Here is a 19,297-nt window from a genome sequence, read left to right on the forward strand (position 1 = left end):
CTAGCATCTATAGAAGTACAAAAGCAGAAAGCTAATCTTGCTTGCAATGGCACCCTTGAAACAATTACACTCAGAAGCAGAATGCTAAAAAGCCAACAGCCCACACAACTGAAGAACTTAATATCACAAGCCCTTAAGAAGTTTTCCCAGAAGCAATTAAAAAAAAAAAAAAAAAAAAAGGAAAATTACACTAACATTGCAGTTTTTCCACAACAGAGTAAGTGGAATGAGTTAAGACAAGTCAAATTAACTCACATTAGCAGGAGGACCCTCCCATGCCCATCCAAAGCACTCCCACTCTTGGACTAAAATAAAAAAGCCATTACAGAATTTAAGACAAAAGTAGTTTTATTGTCTACCAAATCACACCTTGCTTTCTTGTTTCTTTTACAAATTCCAAAAGAAATGAAAGAATTTTTAAAATGTAATATTATGTGAAAAGCTCATTTGCCACAAACTACTATACTCCGTGGAACAAATATATATTTCAAGAGCGTGGCCAATTGTAAAAATAATCCTATGACATAGACGTTCATAAAAATACAGTAAAATGCACTTTCCCCACCTCAATAAATACATTTTAATCTGTTTCTGGTTGGCATTTTAAGCCACCAGAGAGCTCTTAATGAAGCAGTCACCAAAGTAAAATTTTTCCTCATGTACTTTTACAATTATTGCAATAGCATCCAGAACTGTAAGCATTTTTCTTGCAGTCTTTTGTTTCTAGCTTCAGGGGAATCACAGACAGGAGAAAAGATTTATCTATAAAAATGTGCTACTCCCATATTGATTCCCATTTTGGAAAGAATGTTTAAGGTTTTCTTCCTTTTTACTAAGAAACATTCCACAGAATAAACTATTTGAAAGAAGAATTCTCCAGAAAACTAAAGTCTATTTTTGTCCATAGCTATAGTTTTGTTTTCAATCCCTGTTTAATATATTTAAAATTTTTTTTAAAAATCATTATGTTAGATAAAAATAGAAGTTTTAGATCATCTTTAAGAACAAAAGCTAAGATAAAAGTTTTGTTAGAAAAAAGAAAATCTTGCCCTTTTTACAAATCTTGCATATTTTTAAATCCAAGTAGTAACTTGAACTGTAGCTCTGCTTTACATGCACACATGAAAACACACAATTGTACATACATAGATCCCTGATTAAGACATTTTCTAAATGGCTTATTAAAAGTCAATTTCAGCTGAAGTCACATTTTGTTTACTCAAAGCACAGTTGTTTCTTCAGAAGATGAGTATTTCTCTTCCCATGATGCTTCCTTCCAGGTTCAGTCTACCTGTGATCGAGTCAGTGTTTTACACTTCACACAGCTTGTGACAATGAGTGTTACTGTGCCCAACTGAATGAGTGCCTTTTAAAAAACAAACACACAAAATCAACTCTTTTTCGGCTGACAACAGGCTCATCTTTCTTTGCTGGTCTCCTTCATTTCTATTCATTAGCTGATTTCTGACACATAAGAAGACTGGTGTATTTGGTATTTTTGATGGAACAGAACAAAAATAACAACAAAACAAAACAAAACAAAACATCCTCTGTGACTTCACAGCTTCATTGCATCACTTATAACTCTTCCATTTCGAAGTGTGTATTAAAGCTGTTTGCCATGGATGTATGTTCAAAGATCCTGGTCAGGCCGGGTTTCAGTAGCTCCATGGAATGACATGACAGCTCCTGCGAGGTATCACTCTTCAGTGCCATGATCTGATCTGCTCTGGGATCCCTTCTGTCATAGTACAGAGCCCACAGCAAAGTAATAGTGAGGATCATAGCCAGGATCTGCGTTACTCCAATCGAGATTCCTAGAAATCTCAGCACTTGTAATTGCTTCGTCCCCCTCAAAAAAGTGTACATTTTTTTACCGCACCCCTAGAAAACAAAAATAGATTAAAACACAGTCAATAATATTTGAGTTGCAGTTCCAAAGGCTTAGCTCATCCTACCCACTGCTGTCTTTTCTCCCAAGAATCTTTCTCTCACTTCCTTCAAACAATACTTTGAAAATTATTTTGTCTACTTCTTAACTGTTTTCATGATGCCAACTTTAAGTTTTCTCATACACAGAGACTTTATTGCAAGGTATCTGTGTTACTTTTCAATTCAGAAATCACTCAAACTTGCTCTGAATGCCTATCAACTCTCACTAATTGTTGAAGAAACTCAACTAGTTTTGTGAAGGTTTAAAAAGCCATTAAAGTCGTCTTTATCATCTTGCTTCTCTTCTTAAATTGAAGATCTTCAAAGTTGACAATTATTTTAAGCTCTTTTAGACGTTTTCTACAGATACTACTACCCTCTGAAGCTAAAACAGTATTGCAGGAAAGACCTATGGACCTGCATAACCTCATGAGAAAACATCTCATGAAAACTATGTTACAACGTCCTAAGTTGATGTTCATAGAAATGGAATTTAGCTCTTTCCAAAATTTCAATGCAGGCTCTACACTTTGCTTACATGGCCAACTAACTACCACATAAGGCTCCAGAAAAGCTCCCAAGCCCTTGGAAGGCTGCACATATCCACAAAGAGACAGCAGCTTAGGGAACTCCTGGCTAACAGTGCAAACAAAAGTTACAATGCTCGTAGCTCAGTAAGGGTGATGCGTGCCTTAGAGAAAATAAAACCATGAAGAGAGGGGCGGGCCTCTGCTACTCTGGATGATGCTTGTTCTCTATTCTAAGCTTTGCGGGGTTTCACAGCACAATTATCAAGGCAACATAAACATCAAGGGGAAATTCAGAGAAACAAACTGGATGGGCACTGGTCCCAGAAGCAGGTATCAGGAACCCATCAAAATGGGCACTGTCCTCAGAATTATTTTTTTGCATTTATATCCTCACTTCATATTTCTTATGGCTTTTCTAAGAAAATAAAGCAATTGATCAAAGTGATGGAATCTGAAGACGGAGCATGATAAATAACACTTTTCAATCACACTTAAATTCCCAAAGCTAATTTCCCCAAAGCCAATTTCAAATGCTACAGTCCTAAATGTATTTGATGAAAGGTCCAATTTTTGCCACACACACAAAATTCACACTGTAGTCAATCCTTAATTTTCATTAAAGATCTAAATAAAATTAATGTACTCAATAATAATTGTACCAGAAAAAATTATAGGATATCAATGTCTTTGCTCGTTTCACTGTTTCATTTTCTAAACAGCAGCAAAGACACAGAAAAAGGAGCAAGTATGCATTCTTTGAAAATTCAAAAGAAAAAAACAACACTGTAGCAAAAGCAATGTAACTGGACCTGAAGTGGGGGACAAAAACTGTCACATTGGCTTCTTTTCATCAACTGGAAGGCAACTGTAGTTACACCATTTCCCAAATTTTTTTTGTTAATTACAGAGAATGGCTGCATTTTAATACTTTTGATAACTTAAACAGATGAAGGTGCATGCTGGTCACAATTTAAAAATGCTTCACCACAGCAATATTCAAACTCAGTTCATTTGTTGCCTAGAGAAAACACCCACTAACAGAGAGCAATAACATTATTGCCTACATCTCCTGCAGTACACAGACACATAACTGAGACAAATTATGCCCAGTCTAGGTAGACTGTTTTCCACCATTTAATGATGTTCTTAGAGCTCTCCTCTAATACACGTTCAAAATCAGTTTCAAAACTGAGAAAACACAGCCAGCCCTGTTAACTTCACATTCATACATTTTATTTCTGCTTATGTGACATTTCATAGTTGGCAGCCTGCAATTAAACAGTACATAAATACACTTCCCCAGCAAAAGTTTGTCACTAAATGGGGATGAGCTCTTGTTGATAAATCCAATATAGTATAAAACTTAGCAGCAATTATTCAGAATAATCAGCTTCAGATTCCTACAAAGCTACAGATTAAAGGCCTGATTCATTCACTTTATACTTTCAGTTTTGAAATAGAAAAAAGTATGTATTTCTTATTTAGCATATATAACTGATTTACTTCATCACAGAATAAGAATCTAAACTGAAATAAGGTACTTCACTGAGCAGAAAAGATAAACCATTAGCAAACTCAACTAATCTTTTGTATAGTCAAATTTTGAATATACTCAAAAGCATATTAAAGCAAATAATAAAACTAAATATTAAAACAAACCAAAATTAAAAGAAAATTAATTTAATTAGAATGAATTTTGAGTATACAAAAAATTATGCCAGAAACCAAAAGAAAATATTGAACATGCAAGTTTGATTTTTTTTTTTAAGATATCAACTTCCACCAAACATTTTATCTACACTGCAGTTCGCAATCACGAGATGGGTGGAGCTCCTCTTGTTCTCAGACCACAACAGACCTCCAAGGCCATAAAGACATCTTCACACTTCCCCCACAACCAAGCTCTTTCTAAGGTCAGTCTGTTCATGGAACTGCACCAAAGCCGAAGCTCATCAGAATAAAAGCGATTCAAGAAACTGAAAAATAACTTTCAATATCCAGCAGGGAAAATATGATTCCTGCCAGAAGTACTTTCAAGGAGAACTGTAAGTCACCTTTCTTTCTGCAAAAATTATATTGTGAAGGATCCCAGCTTAGACTATAGAAAGTTCTGAGTTCCCAGGAAAAAAAAAATCACAGCACAGCTACAAAAAAACCCACATTTATCAGTCCCAGACAAACCAAACTTCAGTTTTCTGAAGTACTACAAAGAATTTTTCTGAAGAATGGACTTGCCAAATATTTAAAAAAACCAATTTTAGGCTAGCAAAGCTAATCTTATCAGGCTCCCTCTCAAGCCACTAGACTATGCAAGTTTGGTTTGAATCACTTTCTAAAAAGGCTTTTTTCCTTTAGCTCTCCAAAGCAGAATTTAGGCAGATTAGTCTTGGAAGTGTAAGCTGGTTTTGCATAATACTGATAAACTTATTGCAAGCATACTGTAAGAGTCTGTGAGACACCCCACAGGCAAGCACCATGGAAAGAAACATTTTGCCAACAAAATATTGTACATAAAGAGAAATGAAGTATTTTTGTGGCTGATACTACTGAACACAGCCTGTCCCTTTTTGGTAATAGGTTCTGCAGTAGAGAACCAAAAATAAATTTTTGCTAAGTGCGGAATCCATCCAAAATGCTCTGCGGTACAGTAGGGGAGGAACCATAAATGTGCCCTTCAGATTTCTTTGGAAAAAAAAGCCAAGCACCCTTTCTTTTATCAAGAAGGTCTTAACACAGCCCTTATGTCTTAAATAATAATCATCTTTGGCTATTAATTTTCTCCAAATAGAACCAAAAGAACTTGAACATATGAAGTGCTCAGAGAACCATTTTCCTGGAATATGGCACGGGCATGAAATGTTAGCAAAAGAGGTGACAAGAAAACCTTGCACTTTAGACACTACATTATAATGACTAATACTTCTCAGAAATTTTGAGCTTCCTGAGCTCAAAGAGCAGTTTTTCATTGAGTGACACTGCTTACATACTCCTGCCTTTTCAGGCAGGGGGCAAATGAATGTTCTACAGCTTCCATATACTCCTTGGAGGCTCTGTACAACAGACTTGTCTGTATGGTATTAACAGTAGCAACAGTAATACAAAAAGTAACCATTATTGCAGAGTGAGCCATAATTTTTAGTTTTTCAAAATGTGTGACTGGCAGGCCCCAGAAGCCTGAATGGCTTTCTCATTCAGGGACTGACACTTCTAAAGCATAACCAGTGCTGTCAGAGCCGTGAGCCTTGCCAGAAGGCAAGAGAGAATCTACAAGTAGCTGGTGGGAAAAAACCCAACTTCTGCCACCGTCTTTAAGGTTCCTAGTACAGACTGGCCTTCTGAGGCACTTGCCTTTTGGTAGCTCTATCTTCTCTCTTCCTAGTGGAAGCACACAGCTTCCTAGGATGGATGTCTCAAAGTCTAGATTAGATTAAATAATTTCTGTTCATAGAGTCAACACTACACAAATTCATTTCCCCAAAACTTGATTGTTTCCTGGCAATAGCTAATATTTATTTTGGCTTGTTTATACAGTGAATCTCCTCTTTTCAGAGGTGTTGCTCCACAGCTCCTGAACAAGAGCCATGCAACAGTTTCTTCTAAGAATGGGTCTTAAACAGCCTCTGAGACTGGGAGAAAATAAAATGGTTCTTTGGGTGCTCTTCCATAATGCAGAGCTACATCATCCACTGGAGAAATGTTCATCATGCTTCAGCATCTGAAAACATGATTCTAAGGCCCATCCTCCTTCCTATGCACCCTGTATTACTCTAAAAGTAATCCAAGAACCCATCTCTTCTCAGATCCTCACAACTACATGACTGAGCTTTCTGTCCGCTGTAGGACTACTTGGACTGTTGGTCATCCTGGTGTTACTGAATGTACAATTGTAGGTCTTCAGAGATCTACTAGCATAAAAAAATGGTGGCTAACAAAGTAGTTTTCAGACAAACTTTAGACAGTATTCGTGAGAACAGAGTTTTAGTAAAGAGCATGTTTACTTGTTTTTATAATTTTCACCTTAAAAACAGTAATATCTTGCTACCATGATGACCTCCCTTACCCACTTTTAGTTCAAACAGGTCCTTGCCTTAAGGCTTTTTTTTGTAATTATTTTTGAATGATCATACTGTAATGCAGAAAGAGTATTTTCACCAGTTTCGATGCATGCTCGGAGTACAACCAAATTATCTGCCTCCTGACACAAGGCTTTGTTAACAAGAGAGCTCTCATCTTCCAAAGGAAGTCTCAAAAGCATCCTTCACTTTACTTTTCACTAAAGTACTCTTCCACTTACCCTGTGGTAATTTGATGGGATGGAGCCTGGACATAATGTCATACCTAATTTATAACTTTTGGATTGGAACAAATTTGAACTCCAACCTAACCAATATAAAACAAACACTTCAAAGTTTAAGCACATCTCAGGTTTTAGCTGCATTGCCACTAACTCATCTCACTTCAGGTAAGGGTGGGTAAGTGGGTCTGTTCTTCCTTCTTTCCTCCCTCTGCTTCAGCACTAGCAAAGAATAACCACAAACAATTTCCATGAACACAACTACTCTACAAAAAAATTACTCTGTTGCACTGCAAATGATGATTTTGGAAAATTAATGGATCAGGAAGAATGTACAAAACCCTCCAATATATCCATATTTTTCTCCTTACCTCCTGATAAAGGTCACTGAGATCCTCATGATGTGCCTGCTTAGAGCATCCTGGGAACTCTCTGACACAACAGGAGTCAGGTGGCCAGTCCAATTCTGTCATTTCCAGCCAGTCTGTGAAGTACACCACGCCACAACATTTAAACTGCAAAGGAAGGATTAGTCAAGATCAGTAATAATGACGACACTTCTTCAATAGGTAAAGTAGGTCATCAAAAAACCTAACAAAGTTCCTAATACCAACTTTCAAAATATTTACATAGAACTAAAAATATCTATAAGTGCTTCCACGTATCTTGTTTTGCTGTACTTTGACATAAAAACAACATCAAAAATGTAATGTAGTGACCAATCAATACTTCAAGAACAGCCAACCTTACTGCTCTGTCCTTTAACTGCCAATTGCTTCCTCAAAGGATGCTTCACACAAGTTGTCCTACCTCTGGAGTCTCCTATCCTTACTACAAGGAACTACCACAATTTCATGTCAAAACAGGGATTAATGAAGAAGTATACCTGTGGCTGAAAGAAGTAGCAGAAAAAGGTCATTCTAGTGAGAACTATTCTTGCAAGGGGACAACTACACACACATTTGTTGAAAACAGAGAAAGCACAGATTTACCTGAATATATGAAAAAAATTTAAAAGAGTAAGCAAAAATGTATAGAAATCACAAAAGCTGAAGGGAAAACTGAAAATGGAAGGCAGGAGTACCACATTAAAATATATACTGCAACAGAATCGACCATAAAAATAAGGAGTCTGGCTGCAAAGCAGACAAGCTGTAATTGGCTATAAACCCACCAGGACCAACAACCTGTCATCTTCTCTGCAAAGCACACCCTGAGATTTAAAGCCACATGACCAGCCTCCCACAGGCTGCTTTCACACAGATAAGGGTGAAGCAGCTACATTAGATTTGGTTTGGCACTGGATGTGGACTTGACATGACTGAAAAGATGCTTTGTTGTAGAAACAAGATGCTACCTTTCTCTGCCTGAAAGTCCTCCAGGACCAGCCTAAGTGTAATTAATTCCCTGAGTCCTTTGATCCACAGGCTTGGGAACACAGCTGCCCCTCTTTACCCGCTTCAGAGCCTGGGTCCTGTATTCCACACCACTCATTGTTCACAATCAAACATGCTGGGACACACTGTGTCTTTAATTCATCAGTCCTCTTAAAAATCTCACTTCTCCCTTCTTTACCACAGCTCTCATGTCTCAGTTTTTATTGGTTTGGTATTCAAACTCCTCCCAGCACTAGACTTTAAGGAAAGCTCAAGCTTTTGGCTCCTCATTGCAATTGCAAAGACTACCTCATTAAACGCCCTTTTCTTACTCTTGTATCTTTTCTTCCCCCCACTCAGTTCTTCTTTCCTGACTTGAGCTGACCCTTTCCATCTTCCTTAGCATAGTCACAACTTCGATATTAGACCAGCAAGAGGACTGGGGGAGAACACATTTCCCACCTCCCTCAGACGCTAAAAGATACAGAAGAAAGAACACCAAGCTGATCAGGGCTGAACGTCTGGTAAAAAAATTGTAATTACAATTCTACTGGCTGAAGAATGGCCATTCGAACAGTGCTTATTCAGATATAAAGCACATACCAGGCTCATATATCCAGCATCTAAACCTCGAGTAGATGGAATATAAATGAGAGCCCACCAATTAAGAAGGAACTGTAAAAGAGCTTTCTCAGTTTCCCAAATCATTCATCTAGTCACAGGTGCCATAAGGAGAATCTAACTTCTAAAACTTCTTCTAACTTCTAAACGAAACGAAATGCTTCTCACCTATAAAAATTAAGGCTTAACTGAAGTTTTATTGCTAATGTTCATATTATAACTAGCCATTATGATAAAACTACAACAACTAGGAAAAGAAGCAGTATTTAATTTAATCAACCTATAGATTTAAACCAAGATACAGTACCAGCTCTATTCAAGGCAAATTTGATTGAGACCATTTGATTATATTATCTCAGATACAGAACAGACATAAACACTCTACCTGCATATGAAGAATTACTCAGTTTCACAGAGCACTCACATGCCCAGTGCAGGGAGCTGGGGGACGGGGGGTGGGAGGGAGGGATGGGGATGCTGGTGTGTAACCTCTTTCTTTCAGGTTTTAGTATAAATACAGAGTAACCAAGTGCTGCCAGGAAATGTTTAAATAAACAGGAAATCTGTGCAACAATGATAGATTTCAACATTCCAACAAGGGCAGCACAATGACAGGCATTTAAAGAGTTCTCTTCCTGCACGTGAGTTATATTTGGAGTTAATGGGTTTTACCTTGGGCAATTTCATGTTTCTGTAACATAATACTTCATTCTATAAAAACAGTTCTCAATTTTAGTAGGCTAGAGGGCAAAGCTGTGAATGCACAAGGAAGCTTTTTGGTTTGTTTCCCACCCCCCAAGTCAAAGGAAATAAAAACCCTCATCACTTTCACAAACCTCGGCCAAAGAGACAGTGTTGGCATCTTTTTGGAAACTTCCTTTCCCATTCCTTTCCAGCTAAACATATCTTAACCATGACAGCTCCATGAAAGGAAACTAACAGAGCCTATGGGAAGGGGAGCACAGTTTAACATTAAAACAACATATAGACACAGTCATTTTACTTTACCTGCAGATTTTTAATTTTATATACATCATATCCTTTAATGCTATAATAATCCTAAAAGGTATTGGTGTCCTAACCTTACTGAAGAAGGATATGAGAATGTTAGCAATTTAAATGAATTTATTAACATTCTGGTTTTGGTGTTTAAGTACCTTTAGGGCCTACAAAAACCAAAGAATTTGGTATCAAGTGATGTTAAACGAACAGCATCACTACACAGTGTTTCATACCAAATGAACTTGCATTTATTTGCCTATTCACTTGAAAACTAACCTTTTCCTTTAGCAGATAAATAACACTCACTGAGCAGGTACTACTTTACTTCATGAATTAATTATCATCTTACCTCCCTCTGGAAGAAATTCCAAGCATGGGTCAGCCACTGGTACCTAGGTAGGCCATAATTGGTCATCCTGGCTTTCAGTGTGATCATATCGGACCACTGCACTGGAACCTGGAGCAAGGAGAGAGAAGTGACTCACACAGTGGATCAGTTGGCCTGTGGCTCCAAACACACAGGTTCCATCTCTACTGAGATCTTTCCAGTGCAATAACTAAAATAACTATGTACTCAAACAAAACAGTAAAACTAGTGTTGCAATTTTTATGATACTTTATAAGCCTTTCTTAAAATATCAAGGCAAAATTGTTTGTTTCCATTCCTTACAAATTAATGTACACTGAAACACAGTTATACTTTGGAGAGATTCAGGGATGATTTGGTACAATTTATTTATATCATCACCAGATTTTTACTTGGCATAAAACTTGAACTGAGTCCCATCCAAGTCATCACGGATGGCATTTGTCTGCCCTAGTTAAGGTATCCCCTTGGTGTTGTCTTAGATAATAGCAATAAACAGGTAGCCAAATGGGGAAACTCATCTCAAGATAAATAATTTAAACAGAGCAGATGAATCATTCCCTTGAAGTCTCAAATCCACGTCACTGTCTAAGGTGAAAAACTTTGATTTAAATGTCTAACTTCTATGCATATAAAATTAATTGAGATGAATTCTATCCCTGAAGGTTTTTCAGTCATTTTCTGGCTTTGTCCGGAGTCCTGCACGCAGGTATCTTGAATGAGCTCCATTTCAGTAACTTGCTCAAAAACAGTATAAGGAAGTGTAGACAAGGCCCTTTGACCATTTTTTCCCCAAACACACTCACTCATCTTCTCTTCGGAAAGGATTCCTGAAATACTTTTCCTTCAACTGTGACAACTCAGAAGTGAGGTGCTGGTGCATTCCATTGTCTGAATATGACACCTCAGTTAGCAACCTGATGCAATTAGATAGAGGCAAGTGCTACGGCACCTGGTGTACAGTGAAGTTATGAGTCAAAATCAAAATCTCACTGCAATTTAGCAGCACAAATTTCAGCGTGCCACAACAAAACAAGGATCTGAAGACTGCAGTCACCATTCTGTGTCACCATATACCATCCATGCTGAATTTTGCCTTGTCTCCATCAGCCTTAATAGTCATGGTGAAAGAAACCACAATTGCAGTATCAGCTGTCACTCGGATGGGAGGGGAGCCCAGCTCCTCAAGCAGCCATGACTTTGCTCTCCTATTCAGTCTGAAGCTAACAGTAAGGGCGTTCTGTAAATAGCAACAAATGTTATCTAAGAAAAGAAAATTTGCACAGTACTTCTCTAGGAACCTGATCTTCATTGTGCTAGATGCTCTGCAAAAATATAGAGCCAATAACTGCCTGCCTGAATCTATAACACAAATAGGAACATTCAATAACATTTCACTATCACTAAGTTATACTATATTTTTGATGCCCTAGTAAAGCTTCATATTGTTAATGTATTAAGAAGGTTCTAGAATTTTAACATGCCTTTCACTTAGCAGATTTTTGCACTGAACTCATGATGGTTCACATGAAAAATATGTTAGCAGTATAGTACTAAAAATACGCAAAAGCATTATCACAGAATATTTCTATCACAAAGATTTATGCAGGTCACTATTACAAATTAATTTAGTTTTGTACTAAATGCATTTTTCTTTCCTCTGCATTATAAGCTAGCACCTTGCTTTCTTTGGATAATATTTGATAGTGCTACAATTAAGCTTGTATTTGCTAGACTATTTTTTAAACTTATTTGAGTTAAACATATTCCAAGGTTACATCCACAACAGAATCCAACTTCTTTAGGAAGTAAATGGAAAGCAGGAAAAAAAAATACTCAAGACATGAGAGAAGGAAATCAAAAGCAAAGCAAAACAATCTAAACCTCACTGCAGGAAAGCAATTTGAATGCTGGAGCTAAGGAGGGATTTCAGAATCTGTATGTTTGCTTCAAGAATGCCAACAGGTAAAACTCTATCAGTAATAGGTACATTGATGTAGCTATTAAATATCTTCCTGTCAGCTCATATACACAGTAGTGCCCAATAATACATGACTGAAATGCATTCGTTTGACTACACACCAGTGCTCACATGTAGACAAACAAAATCTAGAGATGCTGTTTTGATTTCAACCTGAGTTCTATAAAGCTCAGCCTGCCAATTGCAACCTAATTACTCATTATTATTTTTCTAATGACTATCAAAGCTTGATCAATGCCTAAATAAGCCAAGGACTCACACTGGCTTTTCAATCTTGTGGGTGGAATAAATTAGTCATGAGGCACACTACATGCTGAGAGCTATCATGAGCTGCAAAGGAAAGCTGTTTATGCAAGGACTCTTGGAGCAACTTGTCCACATACCAAGGAAAGCCCATATTGGATCGGCAGAGGCAGTTATGCCTCAGTGACATTTCTGACAACATCACCCACACTACACGACACACCCACCTACACTAGTGTCAACTGATCTCTGAAACCCACCAGGAGCTCATGTGATTTAATGCAGCTCTGAAACCAATATGACATCAAGACAACTCTATGGTTACAAGAGGGAATTGTCTTATCTTTATCAAGTAGGAGGAAGCACATTCTAGGGAATGACCTGCACAGGTATAGAAGAACCACTGAAAAATAACTGTTCAAGACTGCCACATTCCCTATGGCTCCCAGCAGCAAGAAACCCACCTCATCACATGAAGAGCAGTAGTGTTAGGACAAAAGGAAGAGCAAGAAACCAGACAGAAAGAGAAAACAACAAAAAAGCAACAACCAAAAAACCTAACCTGAACCAGTATTTCAGGAGATGAGGGATAAAACAAAAATACATTTATATAGGGAGAGACAAAAAGAGACAAAGAAAAGCAAAAAAAGAGCAACTGTGTTTGCTGTGACCCACTGCAGAAGATACAGACATGGAATCCAGGGCTGCTTACTTTAGCAAAGGGCTGCAGGTACAATCATATTTTCTTCTGAAGGGAAACAGTATGACCAGTGACAAAACATATGGTAGTTATGCCAACCTTTATCAAACTGTCCCAAGTTTGGGTTTCAGTAGAATAGCAGATAACCAAAAGCTTGGGGGTCAGACTAAAACACACCATAACTTCAGGTTTTCTAACTAAACAGTGAGGGCTGAGAAAGCATGTTCCAGTGCTGTGAAGGCCATGTTATTTCGGGCAGTTTCCACTGACAAGATTTTTGTGGAATTATGGATGTTACTTGTAGCAGTCATCCTTGGCAAAACCCCTGCAGAGGGCAGCTGTGCCCACAACATGAAGAATGCCTCTTGTCTGTATTCCAAATTTTGAAATGAATCAACGCAAGCTGACATTTAAAGCAAAGGAGTAGCCTTAATCTCTATTATATTAGAACAGCTCTCTGAAATCTGTACTGCAAGGGAATGAATTCTGATGCAAAGTCCTGCTATGCAACTTCAGACTTCAAATCTGCCTGAAATTCTTTTGGTCCAAGTACTGTGTAATTACCAAGAAAGCTACCTCACATCTTACTGCAATATAATTGTCATTCACTGTTGGAAAGACCATTATATTGGGCATATCTTGGCAGTTGAGAGAAAAATATTTGTCCCTCTATTCATAAAAATGTACCAGACTGAGTAAAGATGTAAGCATATAGCAGCCAGTAATTACATTTCAGCTTAATTTGCTCAACACTTACCTGTTTTCTTATGTGATGGTTACAAGTCCTCAGTTTGAAAATTAAAGGTTGGTGTAGTTATAAAAACTAGACAGAGATAAAACCTCTTCACAAGTTTACAGAAGAGTGTTTTATAGTCAAGACATGTTTTGCTTAAAACTGGCATTTATAGCTTGTGGAGGATGTGTGCAGATTTTAGCAGCCAGCAAGTCATCTATGGAAAGAACATGCTGTCTGTTTACAATGTAGTACACTCTTTAAAACACAAAGAACTTTTGGGACAAAATTCCTTCAAACTCTCTCGTCTCCTCTCCCAAAGTCCTTATTTAAGCCTGAAGTTCATAATTTGTCTTCAAAAATATCAAAGACTTCAATGAGAACCTGCTTGAATAAGACTTAACAAAAAACTAAGTTCTTAAACTGGGGGGGGGGGGGGGGGGGGGGGGAGGATTTGGCTCTCAAATATAGATGAGGTAGGGAGAAACCCAGACAGAGCCTTCCAGAAAGACAAGCTCTCCCAGGAGAATTCTCTGTTTAAAATGAAGGCAATCAGTTGAAATTAAACTGTCAGAATAACGAAGAGATAAACACTACAGCAATTAGGAAACAGTGAGTTAATGGAAAACTTAGTTTTCTTCTGCTGAAAAATGCAGACCCCTTTTCTGACTCACCGTTATTTCCTGCTCATAGGTCCAAACACCACAGGCCAGTTCAACGCAGAATATTACAAGCAAGCTTCCAAAATACTGCAGAAAATAGAATGGTCTTAACTATTTTTTATCCTCTTTGAAATAATAATTAAAAAAAACCTTTTCAAACTTCAATAATGTTAAGTCTTTTTTTCAAAGGTAAAGAACATCTGAAAATATTATTAAAATTTCACATTATTAAAGACATGGAAATAGAAATACATTTTTGTAACCAAAATATGAAAAATTCAGGCAGCAAACTTTATTAAAGCTAAGATCAATAGGACATTTCTTTCTTGAAAACTAATTCTTATCAAAGCAATTTAGGTATATGAGGTCAGGTCTAACTGTGCAAATATTTAGAGATTAATTGAAATATCTTTTAGTATTAGAAGGTATAATCCTTGAAGTATTTAAAAATAGGAACTACAAGTGTAAATGAAGAAGTACAGACCTTGGTAATGATGCTTAAGAAAAACTGGTTGCTGCAATTAAAAAGAATGGGAGTATCTTCTATACAGCATCAACAAACCCTTTCTGAACTGCAGGATAAAGCTACATGGAATTTAAGGCTCCTTTAACTGGTGTTCCCTATTAAAAATAACCCTTTTATCTTTTATTTAAAGCAGAAGTATACTCTCATTCATTCTTGACTCCAAACTTTCTTCTATGTTAGTGGATTGAGCTTCCCTTTCGTCCCGGTACACAAGACTTTAAAGCTACAATCTTCATGCATTTTAATTTAATTTGAAAATCAAAGAAACACCATCACAATATGAAATAGAATAGAATAAATATATCATTCCATCAGTAGGATACATGCCAAATGGCTTTTAATTTAGTTATTTCATTCTGGAATCTATTTAGGATACAAAACATGTACTCATGTTAAGTGATTTTTTTTCTATTAATGGGTAAATAAGATGTATTTACTCCATTTAAAACAGAGTATTCCACAAATATCAGGCTTTATCTACATAACACCTTTTTCATTCATCTGGTCTGGAACTGAGTAATACACAGCTACCTTGGCAGCTACTTCTCTTGCCTTAATCTCTATCTGCTCACCAAATCTAACTCCCTGAATTAGGCATTTAGATGCACACTGAGATATATAAGAAGTGCATGTAAAAATACTCATGTTAATTTTCAGGAGACACCTGTACCCTCTCCCTGCCAAGGTCTATCCAATGAAGATGGTACAGAAAGAAAGCTTCCTGTTTTACTAGTCTTCTTCATGTTACACTGCATCTTTACAGTCATTACAGCAGAACAACACACTGCATTTCCTTACAAATCAACACTGTAAGCACACACAGAGCTCCAGTACATGTCTTCAATAACCAAAATGTTCATCCTCCAAAGGTCCAAAAGAGGAAAAACTTGAGTCACACCTTCCAAGAACAATGGTGCTTTCTCTAAAAACTAAATTCATGAGCTTCTATGCAATGTATCTACTAGGCTACAGCACCTAGTCATTTTGCAAAGGGTTCTTTACAAAAAACCACACACGGAAATCTCCTTTCCTAAGTATTCACTTTGAAAGCAGGAAAGAATACCACATGCTTTTGTGCCACATGCTCTTTTAATTAATAATTATAATTAAAAATGTTTAAGGGCATTATGACTAATACCAACATTTTTGAGAGGAAGAAAAACTAAATGTTTTAATGAAAAGTGCATTTCACTTCTCAGCTGTCAAAAGAAATTTCAGTGGGTTTATATTCTAACTGAATAACAAGTTTGGGACAGCCTGCCATCCCTGAATCTTATACAAAAATCAGTGATTGCAGTGAAAGTGATACATTTGGGGGTGTACATATCACACTCTCTGCAGAACTCTTAATTTGCAGTTCTTTGTAACATTTAATTCGTTCATCAAACTTAACTATTGAAACTTCCTCATCTTTCTGAGTGCGTAAGCTAACAGTGTTTGTGGTACTAGCAGGAGACAGAGGAGTCAAACCCAAGATTTTCTCCTATTATTGAATACAGCCCAAGACAGAAAACTATTTAGCCAGATTCACTCATAAACCACTTCTAGTTCTGCCAGGGACTGGGCATTCCTGACTAGCCACATCTAGACACATCAGGGCAGTGCAGAATCAAGCTTTCTGTCCTGAGAAAGCCCTTCTCTGTCCATAACATAAAAGAGAAAACAGTGAGTTTACACATGAAAGACCATGCTCTGAATTGAGTGACTGCAGGCACACTCAACTTCCACATAAGAGGTTGTTTCTCTCTGCTACTGAAGGGGAGTATTATACCTCTCTCTATGTTTGCAAAATGGTTAATGGTTTGCAAAACAAATACTTCTTATACAAGTTTTTTTGGGGAAAAAATCCTCTAACCATTATTTAAATGTATTACCCCTAATTTCCATCTTCCATATTTAGAAATTATTACTGTCTTCAATGCTTATTCCTTGTCCCCAGTTAAATTCTCATGAGAGTCTTAATGCTAAATGCATCTTCCTGCATTTCCACGCTTCTGGTTCCTGCCAGAAACAGAGACTTGGTTTTGAAGGAGGCTTAACATTTCTTCTGTGGGCTGAGTGGCTACGAGTCATAACGATGAGTAACTCGCTGAGGAGCACAGTTGCATATTACACTCCAAACTGCAGCAGGAGGTCTCTGACAGTGCCTTCTACAGAACACTGCCCTCAGAGTATTCTCGGCCATTGCTGAGATATATTCTACTGTTTCTTCGTTTCTTTCTTTTTTTCTATTCTGGGCAGAGAGGGGGTAAGAAAGGGAAGGCACATAAGGGAGTGAACAGTTTTGCAAAGACATCTAAAAGCTATGATAAAATAAAAGCATAGTTGTAATTGTTTTAAAGAACCTGAGACCCTTTACAAGGCAAATCCTACAGACTTTTAACATTTCCCTTTTGTAGGCAATTGCTAATCACTATCATTCTCTCCTTAATCTGACTATGCGAAGTAATCAGAAAATTGGAGTGATGCCTTAATCCTTCTATGAACCCATCAGCTTCACTGAAGGATTTCCTCCAGGAAAAGTGTGAAAAACCTAAAATGTTGCTTCCTTGAGAGAAGCTGAATGACTGAAATGCTGGCAGAAAACACTCTTTAGAGAGTAATAAATCAAAGTAAAAATACTTGCCAACTTAAAAATAAATAAAGCATTAGCCATTTACTGCTCCATACATCATGCTTGTGGCCAAGATAATCAACTTCAGCATCCCTCTACTGTAAAATGGATGCCGTCAGCAGGAGCTGGTCTCCTGCAACCTCCTTGTTAAGCCTCCTCTAACACAGGTCACAGGCTGGAAGGAGGGAGAGGAAACAGAGGCAGCAGCTCTGTAAAGCAGTAGTTTTCCAACAGGAACATTTCATCTAATACCTAGAACATTGCACAAGCACTCGGATTTGCAGCACTGACAGACTGCAGAGGCTTAAACAACTCCATGTTTCCAGCACATCACTCCTGAAAGAGAGCCAAAGGACCTGGGGGCTCAGGAGAATCATGTTCTCCTTTATTTCTCGTGCAAGAGACTACACGTTCAAGAAGTAGGAATAGAAACAGTGTCATTGCTGTGAAAACCAGTTTCAGAGATGTAAAGAGGCATGAAGGGCCAAGGAATGATAGTAAAGATACTCCGCACCTAATCACCAGACCCTGTTCTGCTGGAATACTCCTCATGTGGTACAGCTACAAAAGTGACCACAGCCAATATTCAAATCCTGAAACCTCCAATACAGAAAGCACACAACAACATCATGGAATCCCATCACTGAAATACTACCTACTAGTGCACAGATGCAACCAGTTTATACTCACTTACTGCAACTTGTAACAGCCTCCATGGAGCTCTTGCTCCTGGACAAGTCAAACAACCCCAAGTTCACATCTACAGGGAATTCACATATAAGACAGAAAGGACAGGGGGATAGTGAATGCAAATCCCATTATGACGAATTTCAGCTACAGAGGGGAGGTAACCATCAAGTAAGTAAAGACAAAAACCAAAACAAAACATAACCAACACCTACCAAGCCAAAACACAGGGACTAGTATTGAATAGGTTTTGTCCTAATTCAAATAGTTATCTGCATATCAGAACCTGATAAAGCACTAAAAAATGCACATGGTATTTTCAGATATATATTAAAAAACAAAGTAATTAAAACCTATTTTTATAAAGATCTGTACAGGCTGTGTAAATTTAATCAAAAAATTTAGTATGAATAAAATTTCTGCATACCACAGTAGCACCCCACAAGAGGGTGTTCCATATATGCCAATGCCAAAGCTCCATATAGGCCACTGCTCCATACATGGAGCATATATGCTCTGGCATATCCCCAAAATGTCTTCCTATGTCTCCATCTAAAGCTAAAAAACTAAGTTACAAAATTAGTTTATCTTAAGTAAATTATGACACTTTTTTTGGTATTAAATTTGTTCTACCAAACTAAGCTAATGTCCACCATCAAATATTCTTTGATATTCTTTGAACATATTTCTTTCTTTATCATCTCAATCACTTAGATAAAAAAACAAAAATAGCAAGTGCAAGCACAAAATCACTATTACTGAATCTAAGGCATTTTGTTTGAAAGGTGTTTTTTCCAACATTTCGCATTCTGTTCAGAGAGTAATAGCAAAGACCATACACATTTAGTGTCTCCCAACATAAAATCTCTCCCTCATAGCTTTCCAACCTGCAGAGTACAGGACTTCTTTGTTGCAATTGTAGGCAACTTAGGGAAGGATGTAAAGCATGAAGCACAATCTTCTGCAGACATGTAATACAGAATTCTTACTGTAGTTCTAGAGGTTTTGTGTTGAATATACCATATGATA

The 19,297-nt window shown here is 37.4% G+C and overlaps 1 protein-coding gene across 2 annotated transcripts in view; it reads right to left on the reverse strand.

Moving 5' to 3' along the window:
• Positions 1–330: 330 nt before the first annotated feature.
• Positions 331–19,297, reverse strand: part of TSPAN12 (tetraspanin 12) — a 41,517-nt gene continuing 22,550 nt past the window's right edge. Inside the window, exons 5-8 of one of the 2 annotated variants that reach the window (XM_083859277.1) lie at positions 14,454–14,528; positions 10,105–10,212; positions 7,128–7,271; positions 331–1,884 (exon numbers count right to left, since the gene is read on the reverse strand). In XM_083859277.1, coding sequence (XP_083715403.1) covers positions 1,579–1,884; positions 7,128–7,271; positions 10,105–10,212; positions 14,454–14,528 — 633 coding nt within the window. In that variant the 3' untranslated portion in view covers positions 331–1,578. The remainder of the gene's footprint in view (positions 1,885–7,127; positions 7,272–10,104; positions 10,213–14,453; positions 14,529–19,297) is intronic. The other variant, XM_083859278.1, reaches the window with a different exon arrangement.

This window comes from Zosterops lateralis, assembly GCF_965231275.1.
Source record: "Zosterops lateralis genome assembly, chromosome: 4".
Classification (NCBI taxonomy): domain Eukaryota; kingdom Metazoa; phylum Chordata; class Aves; order Passeriformes; family Zosteropidae; genus Zosterops; species Zosterops lateralis.